General features: G+C 43.2%; 1 protein-coding gene across 1 annotated transcript in view; it reads right to left on the bottom strand.

Moving 5' to 3' along the window:
• The window catches only part of SNRNP200 (small nuclear ribonucleoprotein U5 subunit 200), a 48,148-nt gene that overhangs the window by 17,717 nt on the left and 16,334 nt on the right, over positions 1–14,097 (bottom strand). The window contains exons 14-23 of the mRNA XM_035121076.2: positions 13,157–13,327; positions 12,789–12,982; positions 10,354–10,477; positions 8,541–8,690; positions 8,007–8,117; positions 7,127–7,258; positions 6,758–6,946; positions 3,515–3,712; positions 866–1,018; positions 267–347 (exon numbers count right to left, since the gene is read on the bottom strand). Coding sequence (XP_034976967.1) covers positions 267–347; positions 866–1,018; positions 3,515–3,712; positions 6,758–6,946; positions 7,127–7,258; positions 8,007–8,117; positions 8,541–8,690; positions 10,354–10,477; positions 12,789–12,982; positions 13,157–13,327 — 1,503 coding nt within the window. The remainder of the gene's footprint in view (positions 1–266; positions 348–865; positions 1,019–3,514; positions 3,713–6,757; positions 6,947–7,126; positions 7,259–8,006; positions 8,118–8,540; positions 8,691–10,353; positions 10,478–12,788; positions 12,983–13,156; positions 13,328–14,097) is intronic.

Raw genomic sequence — 14,097 nt, 5'->3', positions numbered from 1 at the left:
AGCACACACACAACATATTAAATGTATATATATGTGGCTTTGTAAGTACACTCAAGTTCCACCATAGATTTTCTTCATAGGCTTGCTTTTTTTAAAAATGAAGTTGGTTTAAAACAAAACAGCTCCCAAGAGGGCAGCCAGCCAGTTACTCCCTGAATAAGTAGAACTAGTCAATGGACAAAAAATGGGGAATTCCTGCAACTCAGGAACTTGCAGAACCAACCTCACCCTGGATAGAAGCTTGCCCTAGAAGAGGCAGGGCTTACCTTTGCACTAGGCTCCTCAATGCTTTCTTTCACTGGGATTGGGACCCGCTCAAGTAGCTTCTGCAGTTCCAGTTTCTCTTCCTGTGGTTGTTTTAAAAATAGTAATTAGGAAAGAATTGCAAAAGATGTGCCACTCTGCCTAGCCTACAACAGCACAATATCCTTTTGAAGATGAATTTAAAAAGGCAGGCAACTCATCCACTTCAGAGGGCCACAGATCAACAACTGCAGCAAGTCTGCATGATTAATGGAGAAATATGTATGCAGATACTAGTTTCATTCTCGGTGGGTTTTCCATTGAGCTTAGCACCAGTACTTTATTCAAATGTCATCCAGTTCATTATCAGTTTAAATACAAACATAGAAATGACAGCAATTTGGGGGGGGGAATCAGAACAAGTTGTGTTCTCTGGTTAGAGCCTTGCCGATCCAGTACCTTCATGTTTAAAAGTATTTTTAGTCACAAGAACTAGGAATGTTTCCTCCACTCCACCAGTAAAAACAAGACCTTGCAGAAGAGGATACAAACTAAACACTAACAAAAATAACTACAAGGGCAGGAGGTGGGTGTCCTGCCCAATAGTTCTCTGAATTCATACCTCTCTCACAGTGATGTTCTTAAACTCAGAAGAAAGTGAGAAAACCCGGAAGAGTTCAATCTCACTCAAGGTGGGCTTGAGTAGTTGGTTGTAAGTCTGTATGGTCTCATTGGTGATATAGTAGTGACTGGCAATGCGGCCCAGCTCTGTAACCTGGGGAGAGAGGAAGGAAAGCCACTTCTGATTAACAAAATGGAGAGGAAAGAACAAACCGGGCTTAGGTTACTGAAACACATAAGTGGTGCAGCCCTCAATATTTTGAAACTCTGGTTCAAAATATGGTGGGGAGGTTGGTGCACTGGAATGAGCATGTTTTAAAAGATTTAAATTTTAACAGATGTTTATTGGTGCCCAGACTGTTTTCCAAGCATAACTGAAGGTGCAAGTAACCTTAAAGGCCCACCAAGTCTTGAATTAGGTACTTGGAAAGACCACTACCTCCCAACAAAAGAGATTGTTTATGAAGGCTGTTTTTGGGGGGCCCTCACCTTTGGAAGCGAAAGGAGCAGCTGCTTCAAGAAACAAACTGGTTCAGACACAACACTAAGCCAGCCACTCTGTGGTTTGAATAAAATGGAGAAGCTTCAGCTACGTGCACCAACATGTGACTTGCACATAGACTACTTTGCTTAACCAGTTCGGCTTAGTGCTGTGTCCAAACATAGCCACTCAATGTAAATACTGCTATATAAAATTGTTTTTCCTCCACTCAAAATATACAAAAAATGGGCAGTGGTGACATAGATTTAAAAGTATTTTTACACTGATTGGAATGACCACAGATGGAAAGGGGAGAAAGGATCTTTGCTATATCCCTGTCTTGCCATATAGAGACATGCTACTTCAGCAAACAGTGGTTCAGTCTGTAATCATGGGTAACAAGGCTTAACCTCCTTGAATCTGTGTTTCTTAAAACTCTCCAAGCCAATAGCCACCATTGCTCCTTGTGGCAACAAGTTCCAGCAGTTTATTGTGCACTGTGTGAATTACTTCCTTGTATACTGATCATGCTGCCCATCGATTTAATTGGGTGACCCCTCCCCGCAAGTTCTATATTACAAGGAAACGAGTGGAAACACACACACACACTCTCTCTCTCCATACTTTTCACTGTCTATTTCTTTCTCTGTTTGTTTGTTTAATTTCTGTACCTCCCTTCATCTGAGGATCACAGGCAGTTTACCATATAAAAATACAAAAATACCTAATATAGTAATAAAGCAAGCAATAACTCCCCACACGCAGTTTAAAAGGCCTTATTTGTTTAATTAGCCAAAGGCCTGGGAGAAGAGGAATTTTTCACCTGGAAGCAAAAGACATGGAGAGCATTTCACAAGCAGGGAGCCACCACAGAAAAGGTCCATTCCCATAGAATTCTAGAGCTGGGTCATCTAGTCCAACCCCCACAATGCAGGAACATTGCCACCTTCTGGGCCTCTTATAGAGGGGAACCACAAAGAAGGGACTCAGAAGATGATCGCAGGGGAAAGGAGATCCTTGAGGTACTGAGATTAAGGCTTTATAAGGTCAAAACCAGCACTTTGAATTGAACCCAGAAACTGATTGGCAGCCAGTGCAGCCAAACCAGGATTGGTGTAATATGCTCAAAACCATCTTGCCCTGGCAGCTGAATTCTACACCAGCGTAAGTTTCCAAACCATCTTCAAAGGCAGTCCCATGTATAATGCACACGGCAGTAATCTAACTTAGAGGTTACCAGAGCATAGATGACAGAAGTTTTATGAACCTCCAATATATATACCCTTTGTTTTGTAGGTGGGTAGATGTATTAGGAGTTTCTTGGAGAAACAGCAGTGTGGGTGTATTGCTTCAATCTTGCCAAGCACAACATTTCTGAAAATTTAGGATGGTATACTTTTAAGTCTGTGGCATTAAAGATGTGAAAGCCCAGGAGGCAAAAACATATTTTTCTCACATCTTTGAAGAAAAGACACCCCTGTGAAACAGTTTCTCTTTTGGAATGAGTGAAATGTTATTCATTTGGAATGTCTAGTGTGAAATTTTCTATTTAATGCATTCTAAAGCTTTAGAAACTGATAATTCTCATGTATAACAATGTAGAAACATACAATGCTTGGATCAAAAGATGCATTTCTGCTCCTAGAGCATGCTGCTAACTTCATGAGGAGCATGCATTGCTTTAGTTTGTGCATCTCAAAAGTAGGAAAATATAAGATAATGTACTTAGACAGCACAGGATGCAACCATTTGCAACTCTTTAGAATTTAGCATACCATTTTTAAACCTATATAGGATGTCATTTTTAGTATACTTACCATTTTGCTTGTACAAAATGAAGCCATATGTCATATAGCAAAATGTTACATACTAAATATACATGCATCATTTGGTATTTGTATTATTTTCTATTTGTGTTATTGTATTTCTATTTATCTGCAAGGAGCCACCTTGGAAGCCTTTTTGGCTGAAAGGTGGCATACAAATAGTAACACATTTTATTTTAAAGCAGCAAAATAAGTTTTGTTTGATAAGAATATAAAAATGTAACATGTGAAGATGCGCAAAGAGGCTGGCAAAGCAGCTGCAAATAAGCACCCTGGGTGGCCAGACTCCTGATTAAGACTGGCAGAATGTACCCACAGACAGTTTGAACTCCTCCACTCTCACCTGGAAGTTCCCTGTCTTCTTGTCGTACTTGACCAGGTTGTTCTTATCTAGCATCAGAGCTGCAGTGTGCACCAAATCCAGCCGGCGCTGGTCCAACAATGGGTCTCCTTTCAGGTCATCATGTGATATCCCGTACAGAGTTGGGGAACGTAGCATTCGTATGTACAGATAAGTATAGCCAAGCCAGTTTACAGCATCCTGCAGCGGCCAAGAAACACAGTATCAGAGTCAGCCGTTTCCAGCAATCTGTCATGCCTCAAATCCTGGAAGTGATAGGATGGGGCAGAGGACACAGGGACATCACAGCATGCTTTAAAGGCCACCTCTGCTGGCCCTCAGGCAAGGGCAGGCATAGGCAAACTCAGCCCTCCAGATGTTTTGAGCCTACAATTCCCATCATCCCTGACCACTGGTGTTGGAAGTTATAGTCCCAAAACATCTGGAGGGCCGGGTTTGCCTACGCCTGGGCAAGGGCTTTTCCCACCTGCCTTGCCCCATCCTCCAGCCCTTTCAGCCCTAGGAGCTTTCAGAAGGGACTTGCTGTCATGACCATTCTGCATATGTGTCTTCTGATGAACTGAGTAGAAGACTATGAGTCATGGGATAGTGTGTGTGTGTGTGTGTGTGTGTGTGTGTGTGTGTGTGTGTGAATTCAACAGTGGTTAGTTTGGTTTTGGGTGTTAGTTTGTTAATATTGTTTTGTGGATTATGAGCGCTGTTGTGCTTTGTGAATCTATATATATATATATACAGTGGGACCTCGACTTGCGAGCTCCTCAACATCCGATGTTTTCGACTTATGAGCAGAAAAAGTGGCCGCACGCTTACAATTTTCTCCCACTGTAAAAATGTTCCCACTGTGTGCACGGAAGCAACACCCTTCCTCCGTAACCACTGAACCAAATTGCATCAAATTAGGACACAATGTTCCATGCCCATCAGGGAGGGATCTGGCATTTATAATTCCTCCCCCCAAAAAACACACCTTTCATACCTAAAATAATGATTAAACACAAAAAAGTGGCGCCCAAATTAGACATCACCAGCAAAAGCTCTGAAGACTCCAGCAGCATCCAATAGAAAGGCGGATCACCAAGGGCGGGGCCAAATCGTTATGTCATCAACCACCATCCAACAACTGCCACAACAGCCATTCCACACCCAAAGCCCAAGGACAGACCCCGACACCACCACACCCACCCCACGATCCAGGCCCTACCCAGACGTCCCCACCACCCCCGCCAAAGCCACAACAGCCATTCCACCCCCAAAGCCCAAGGACGGAAACCACTAAGACGGCCATTAGCAGACAAAGGCAAACGGCCAAACCCAGAGCCACAGCCCACAGCCACAGGCTGCAACCCAAAAACAACACTCCCCCCCCCCCCCGCAAACGCTCACACAATAAGCAATCCAACTAGCCCAAACCCTCATCCGCAAAAACCCATAGTGTCAGGCCAGGGCCAAGGAATACAGCGTGGAGGCCTCAGCTCACATTTACATACTAGCCCAAGCCAAGGCCGACAGACTAGGCCTCGGCTCCACTTTACAGCTTACAGACTAGGCCTCGGCATAGCTGTCAAGTTTTCCCTTTTCTCACGAGGAAGCCTATTCAGCATAAGGGAATTTCCATTTTTTTTAAAAAGGGAGAACTTGACAGCTATGGGCCTCGGCTCTACTTTACAGACTAGGCATCGGCTCCACTTTACAGCCTACAGCCTAGGCCTCGGCTCTACTTTACAGAATATCCCGAGTGGAGCCCTGGATGGGGGGTGGGGGGATGAGGTCATGGGTTGAGACAGGGTGGAGGGAGTCACAGGGATGAGATACAACGGGGGGGGGGGGACACATAGTCCGGGGGGGACGTACACATCTTCCCCCTTTCCTGGGAAACAAGGAACCTGAGTCAGGCACAGCAACGCATCATGGATCCTCACAAGGTGGGGGCAGCCACAGGGATAACCCACAGCAACGTGTGGCAGGGCCAGCTAGTTTTATAGTAAGACTTTTCTTGTGGTTGTGCTGTTTGGCCTATTTTTAAGATTGTTTTGTTAATAGTGTTTAATAGAGAGTGTTTGTTTTACTGATAATCTGTAATTGCTTTACTAATGATTTGGTTTTTTTAAATGATTTACGTTGTAATTTGTGATGTTCTAATATGTTATTGTTATTTACTGTGTGTAAGATGCTTTGTGACTTGTGTGAGTGAAAAGCGGCATAGAAATATATAATAAATGAAATGAAAATGCAAAGGACAGGTCAGCTGGTCCTTCAAAAAATAGTGGAGAGGGGCACACTTTTGCAGATTCATTAACTAATGTCACATCCACACCAGCCATTTAAAGCACATTTATACCACTTTAGCAGTCATGGCTCCCCCCCCCAAGAATTCTGGGAACTGTAGTTTACCCCTCACAAAGCAAGAAACTGCATTTCCCAGGATTCGGCCAGGGTGAGGGAGCCAAGACAGTTAAAAGTGGTGTAAGAGTGCTTTAAATTGATGGTGTGGATGTGGCCTTAAGAGAAGATGGGAAGACTGAGGGTTTTATCAAATGGATGTCACTTATGTCACTGGTGAAATGTCTGGCAACAACAGAACATTGTTTTGCAAGAGAATGCATAAGCAGGTGGCTCTATGTTGTACCATCTGTATAATGGGTTTCCACTAGTGCAGCTGTTGCACTGGATTCCTATTTCACGGCATTAAAACTCACCTGTCCACAGCACCTGTCTGCACTAGCTGACAGAGAATACTGGATACAGCCCTGAATTCTGAAATTGTCACAAACTAGGCGCAGAGCCTTCAGGGATGAACTTCTCCTCTCACACACAACCCACTAAACACCATGACTACTGCCCTGCATGCATCTAGATGCCGGATTCACAGCTGAACATCTAGCCTCCCAAAATGTGACTCTAGAACCATCTGCAGGGCTGTTACTTTATACTTTATACACACACTCAAAATCCCTAATCCAAATTCTCTGTCAAGAAAAGCTGAACATTGATCTCCACTAATAAAATGCCACCAAGATTCTTCAATATGCTCAGGTCTGCACCCAACTGAGAGATGCTCACAGCCCTGATCATGTGTTGTGACTAAATGGCCTCCCTAACACAGCATCCCCCTTTATCTCTACAAATATGCACAGCTGCAGTGCTCAGCTGCCTGCTGAGTATTTCTATGCTGAGACACTAAAAACAGAGCAGCCACAAGTCATGACTGGGGCCTCTCCTCCTTACCTTTGCATTTTGGACGTTGCCCAGCACGACCTCTGCATTCAGCATGTCTGGCAACTTCGCCACCATTTGGCTCTCAATGGGAAGCTGCTGGTTCAGCAGTGAGAGGTAATACTGCAGCTCTCCATGAGAAGTGATCAGGATTCCCTCACCCTTGGTGTCATACTGAGGTCTCCCGGCACGACCCAGCATCTTTAAAAAGACACACAAGTCAGAGAGGTAAAAGTTAGACCTCAAACAGAGTTTCTAACATTAATTAACAGCCAAGTGTTTTGAGAATATTTCTGCATCATCTAAAATAAAGAAACACAGAAAGAGTGTCCTTAATCCTCAAAGCCACTCAAGTGTGTGCCTGTGCCCCATGGGAGTTACCTGCAAGATGTCCAAGGCACCCAGTTCAGTCCAGCGACCTTTCTCTGGGCTGTACACCTGTGTCCCCTTGATGATGACAGTGTGAGCAGGAAGATTTACACCCCAAGCCAAAGTTGCTGTGGAGACCAGAACCTGTAAGGGAAAAATATCAGGGTTGAATGAATCTTCTGCTTAGTTTCAAAGGAACTCCCAACAATGCTGCAATGCATTTGGGGGGGGGGATTTAAAAGTGGCACCCAATTTTAATAGAGCTTCGCCAACACCCATCTTTGGAGACTGGGTGGTAAGCAGGAGAAGAGCAGGCAGGTTGCGCTGCATCAGTTTAAAGCACAGAGAGGGAACCATGACAAGATTGTTTTGCTTCAGTGCTGTGCTAGGAGAAAGAATAGCTCCCCACACTCACCCCTTTGTCTCCCAAGTCTGCCCTTCCAGTCCCTACCCTTGCTCTTTCTGCCCACATCCCAGTCCCTCAACCTATTTCTCCCCACAAAGCTCTTAACCTCTTCCCCCAACCCCTAGTTTCACTCTTCATTTGCCTTCCATCCCTGAATCTATTTCTTTCCCTCTCCAGTCTCCAGTCTTGCTCTCTCTCCACCATGGCAACTCATGTGTGCCTCTATGTCAAGCATGTTATGCTTTTCATGATCTTTGGGTTCTGCCTACCCCAAGCTCCACCTTCTGTTTGTTGTCTTGCCCTGTTCCCTGTCTTTCACCTCACCGGGAAGCAGGGTTCCAACTTGAATAAAATATTGGGAGGGGAGCCAGGCCTTGCATAGCTGATCACATGATGCCATGCATGGACACTATTTGAATGGCAATGCCCATCAATTGGGGGGGGGGGGTGCTCAAATATTTTGTTGGGGGAAATCTGCTACCATACCTGGATGTGCTTGTCTGCAAACAGATCTTCCACCAATGTTCGGTCCACTCTGGTCATGCCAGCATGGTGAATTGCAAAGCCATAGGGCAGCAAGTCTTTAAGCTCCAAATTCTGTGAGCAAAAAACAACATTGCCATAAAAAAAAAACCAATGATTCCTGATTTTCTGTAGCTGAGCGAAGGAAGAGATGCAAACTTGTTCTAGAGAAAGAAAAGAGATGCTAGCAAGCACTAAAGATATTCTGGTTAAACACTTCTCTTAATTCTATCCCATGAGGAGACTGGGTTGACCATCCACTAGGGGAAGGGACCCTTTTCCAAGACTTATGAAAAGAAAAGGTTTCACTTGGCCTTTGAAAGCAAACCACTTTATTTTCTGGTTCTGACACAGATTTTATCACTGCGCTGCTTCTTGCCAATATTTTTTGGTTTGGTTATTTTGGTATTAATTTATGTGGGTTAATTTGCGAATCATTATAGAAATTAAATATGACAAAGCGGTAGATAAAGGTTGAATAAATACAGAAATAAAGACCTTGCATTGCTCAGCTTCTGTCCTCAGGACCTCGGTGGAGGCAGAGCCCTCTCGCAGGAAGAGACCCAGGGTGTCTTTCTCCAGACACATGTCCCTGATGGCTCGAGCAGTTTTCCCGGTCTCCTTCCTGGAATGGACAAACACTAGCACCTGATTGGAGACAACAGAAATCAAAGTTATCAGTCCATGACAGCTATGCAATGAGAAAGCAAGCTGTTGGGGGCGGGGATCAAATGGGACAGTATAATTCCAAGCTGAAAAGTCCAAAAGGTGTTCTGCCTCATGTGATAAACATCATGTGAGGAAAAGGGAAGACCTGTATTTGCTGGCCCTGCATTCTCTTCTAGCTATATGGGTGAGGGGCGAGCCCTGCAATGGAGAGCTTGCTCTGTGCATGTAGGCTCCAGATGCGATTGAAACCCCTGTTCATTCAGATCAATGTTCTAAAATCATGCAGGGAGACAACATGATTTTTGGTTTATAAGAAGAGGTTCTCCCCTACCACACATTCTGAATAAATGGAGAGCACCAGGGTCAATTAACAGTGGCAAAGGAGGAAAACAGCCCCTTTCCCCCTCTACTGTATGAGAGTAGACTGTATTGACATGTCTGAAAGCAGCAGCAGCATCTGCTGGAAAGAGAGAACCCCAAAACACAGATGAACACTATGTGCATAATTCTGCCTGCTCTTTCCTAAATGTCTGTACAAAGAAAAGCTGGATTTGAGCTCAAGAGGGGAGGAGTTTAGAAGGGCTTACAGGCACTCAACACATATACCATGACATTAGCTTGCTATGTGCTTCAGATAGACGGCAGCCCACCCTATTTTTCTCTATACAATAAAATACAGCTGTAGGACCAGGAAAAAAGGGGAGGCAGCACAGGTTTTTGTAAGCAGAAGATTCCAGGTCCTGTTCATTTAAAGCATTTTTACTGCATTCTTCAGCTGAAGAGGCTCCCAGCGTAGCTTAAAAGTCACTAAAAAAAGGGAAAGCAGCCTTTGCTCTCACGCTTACAATCTAAAACCCTGATACCACCAGTTAAAAAGAACTCAGCACTGAGAAAGACAACTGGCAAAATCCCAGAAAGCTGCTACCTGTCAAAGTAAGTTATATTGGGTCAGACTTGGTATGTTCAAAAAGTACCAAATGCTAAAATTGCAACTCTTGTCCACTTAAGTTCATTGCAGTTACAACCAAGAGGCCCATAAAAATAAATAAAGTCAATGTTCCAACAGAATGAGGAACTCCAGTTGGGTTATAGAAGAAACACCAGAGGCTATAATGCAGTTCCAAATCAGAAGCTACCCAGCAGCCAGGACGACATTCCCAACAATGCATGGCTCTTCCAGAGAAGATGCACTTCACCACATCCCTGAGCCAAGAACAGCTTAAGAAATGATATTTTGAAGTGGGGGAGGGGATAGAAAGCAATGGCCAAATAGGATGCCTGGAGGTAAAGAGGGATGCACAGAGATGCCTCCACCCACTTGCAAGTTGTTCTTCCAAAATAATATTTATTATTTAGATCCTGCTCATCTGGCTGGGTTTCCCCAGCCACTCTGGGCAGCTTCCAACAAAATATTAAAATACAGCAGTCCGTCAAACATTAAAAGCTTCCCTAAACAGGGCTGCCTTCAGATGTCTTCTAAAAGTCTGGTAGTTGTTTTTGTCTTTGACATCTGGTGGGAGGGCATTCCACAGGGCGGGTGCCACTACCGAGAAGACCCTCTGCCTGGTTCCCTGCATCTTTGAGATGCAATCCCTCTCCCCACACCCACTGCCCCAATTTACCCAGAAATGAAAGAACCGACCTGGTTCTTCCCAGCATGCTCCATGATTTTCTCATACACAATCTCATTCATGATCTGGAAGCGCTTGATTGCTTTCTTCTCAGTGATTCCCACATAAGTCTGTTCCAGGGGTACTGGGCGGAAACTGCAAAAAGTGTCAGGCATCAAATAAGTGACAAACAGGAAGGTAAAAAATCTAAAGTGAAGGAGCAAAGGCATATTTATCTACCCCACAAAATACAGTGGTGCCTCGCTTAACAAACGCCCTGTAAGACAAAAATTTCGCTTAAAGAAAGGATTTTTCTAGCGGAGGTTGCCTCGCTAGACGAATTCGTTTTACGAAAAATTTGTCTAGCAAATCGTGGTTTCCCATAGGAATGCATTGAAATTCAATTAATGCATTCCTATGGGCAGAAAAAAATTCAAAAAAAATCAATGCATTCCTATGGGATTCGCTAGATGAATTTTTCGTTATAAGAATAGACCCATGGAACGAATTAAATTCGTCTAGTGAGGCACCACTGTACACTGCACATCACCTTCTTCTGTTTGACATTTTAAACAAAAAACTCCATAGCCACAGACAGGTCATTTACCCTGTTTCTCATATTTTAAGACATACCCATAAAATAAGCCATAGCAGGATTTTTAAGCATTCAAGGAATATAAGCCATACCCCGAAAATAAGACATAGTGATAGGCGCAGCAGCAATGCCGCCCACGGCAGGAGGAGGAGGAGGGGGAAAAAAGACATCCCTTGAAAATAAGCCATAGTGTGTTTTTTTGAGGAAAAAATAAATATAAGACGTGTCTTATAATATGAGAAACACGGTACCTAGACAGCAAATAATGGTGCACACAGAACTTTGTGCAGAAACACTTGGATGATTGTGACTAGGACTGAAGTGATACACCGCGCAGGACAAGTATGAGGGCCAGAGCATGATGGCGGCTTTACCCCGCAGTATATCGTGAGTGAAACCGCTGCCGCTCCTGAGTCCCACTTCTTTAAACTGTTCTGCTGAGGGGCAAGTGGCTGCACCCATCTCGGCAAAGCTGTTTAAATAAGCCTGGCTTGTGCCCATCCCGCCCCCGTGCGAAGCCAGCATTTGATGTCTACCATCACCGCAGCTAGCTGCCGCTGGGGGCTGGGGGCTGAGGCATTTCCGGGGTGAATATGATAGAAGGTTGGACAACTTATAGAAATTTTTTAAAACAAGAGGGAGGAGAGTTTAAATGAAACAAATTAAGGTTTTATCAGAAAATGAACAACATGGATACAATATAATCATTTGAATGAAATATTTAAGAAAAATAGGATACAAGGGTTTGGGGAACAAATATCAAAACTGGAAAGAGATCTGTTGGAATGTAATGTCAAAGTGCTGTCTAAAATGTACGTATAAGATAGTATTGGAATGGGAGACAAAGGATGAGCAATGATACATTGGGCAATAGATATTGGTTATAATATAGATATGGAAACATGGGAACGATTGTAGAATACAGATATAAAATTTACAGCATGCTATGGTTTAAGAGAAAACTACATGAAAATGTTATAGATGGTATTGAACACCAAGTGAATTGACAAAAATGTATAAATCAAAATTGCAAAGAGAAAAAAAGGTATATGTGGTGGTGCTATAGAAAGAAGAAGAGTTTGGATTTGATATCCTGCTTTATCACTACCCTAAGGAGTCTCAAAGTGGCTAACATTCTCCTTTCCCTTCCTCCCCCACAACAAACACTCTGTGAGGTGAGTGGGGCTGAGAGACTTCAAAGAAGTGTGACTAGCCCAAGGTCACTCAGCAGCTGCATGTGGAGGAGCAGAGATGTGAACCTGGTTGACCAGATTACGAGTCTACTGCTCTTAACCACTACACCACACTACACCATTAAAACTTAATGGGAAATGATATATAATGAACTGAAAAAGATATGTAAAATAACATTTGTAGAAAAACCAAAGCTTTCCATTTGAGAATTATAAAGGTAGAGCTACCTAAACAGTATAGAAATGTATTCATGCATACGACTACAGAAAATGGAAAGAAAAAATCCCGATGAAAGATTATGGATACAAAAACTTATGGACTATGCAGAAATAGTGAAATTTACTGGAAAAATAAGAAATCAAGATAACAAACTTTTTATAAAAGAATGGAAATGGTTTATTTAATATTTACAAACAAACTGTAAACAGATAAGGACATTGGCAGGATTATTGTAATAACCTGCAGTTTCATAAGAGTATATGCAGTATTTAAAGTAGATCAATAAAAAAGTTAATTTAGAATATGCAGGAAATGATAAAAATTAATTTAAGGAACAGCAGAAAGAGGAGGAATGAAGTCGAGTTTTGAAATGTGAGAATGATTGTAAATCTATTGAAATGCATAACTGAAAGTCATAAAAAATAAAAAAGAAGACTCTCCACAGCACACACGTCATACCTGTTATCAAAGTAGAACAAGCCTTTGGTAGGCTCCACCCTCAAGAATGTAGCCACATCCTCATAGTTTGGGAGGGTGGCACTCAGCCCAATAAGCCGCACATCTTCTTGAGTCATCTCAATGTTGCGAATGGCTCTGGCCACCAAGGCTTCCAGAACAGGGCCCCGGTCGTCATGCAGGAGGTGGATCTCATCCTGTAGAATACAGGAAGCATTACCCTCCTTGCTCAGGGGGGTACCACACCATTTACACATCCCCAATAGAGCCCAGAAACCATTGCATGTGGCTGGTTGCAATTCTGAGTGTCTCAAATGTTCTCCCACCCAGCAAATATCCCCAGCATTTCCATGTCTTCCAAGGCAACTCACCAAAATAATGAGGCGCACCAGCTGAGTATAGGTACGCTCCCCTCCTTTGCGGGTGATGATGTCCCACTTCTCTGGAGTGCAGACAATTATCTGAGTGGCGTTTATTTCTTCCTTGCACAACTGGTGGTCCCCAGTCAGCTCAGCCACAGTGATGCCATAAGTGGCCAAGCGCTAGAAGGAAAATTGGAACACAGCTATAAATAACAGGTGTGCATTCATGGTGTGCTTTCAAGTATTCCACACGCATTACTGTTTAAACCCCAACAGCAAGTCAGTAAGGGAGGTCAGTACTACCTCTAAATTTCAACAGTGTGTGTGGTTGAGTGTGGGGCACACCTGAAAACAGTCTTCCGCAACCTAGAGCTCTCCAGGTGCTTTGGACTACAACTCCCAGCAACCCTAGGCAGCATGAACGACAAGGCTGCCTTAAACTAATAGGCCCAAAGCAAAGATCCAATTCAGTCCCCAATTCAGACTCTTAGACACTTTTCTCCATCAGCTCTCATTAGGTGTTGACTCTTCCTCTTGGCATCCAAAAGAGAGAGAAGCAAGACAAACAAAGCTCTTTCCATTGGCTGCCTGGACACTACTGCTAATAGGCCCAACCCTTTTGAACAGATGGTTAAAAAAACAACAACTGGTGGAATGGCCACAAACAAAGTAACCTTGCTTGTTTTCCTCTTCCCTCCACTACTTTTTCCTATTATGCTGCATCTATTACATTGCAAGTTGTTTTGGCAAACACTTTTCTGTTTAATTCCTTGTACAGTGCTTGTTTTTAGTGATCCTTCTTGTTTAAATCTTTCTATTTTTAAAATATTTTGGTTGCTTTTATTTTATAAGTTGCCTAGATACTTTTATTGTTGGGCTGCCATATGAATTTAAATGATAGTAGCAATAATGTACTTTATACACCTAATAAGCACAAGTGGAAAAATTCC

Source organism: Zootoca vivipara, chromosome 6 (assembly GCF_963506605.1).
Source record: "Zootoca vivipara chromosome 6, rZooViv1.1, whole genome shotgun sequence".
Lineage (NCBI taxonomy): Eukaryota > Metazoa > Chordata > Lepidosauria > Squamata > Lacertidae > Zootoca > Zootoca vivipara.
This window is presented reverse-complemented; position numbering and strand designations above follow the sequence as displayed.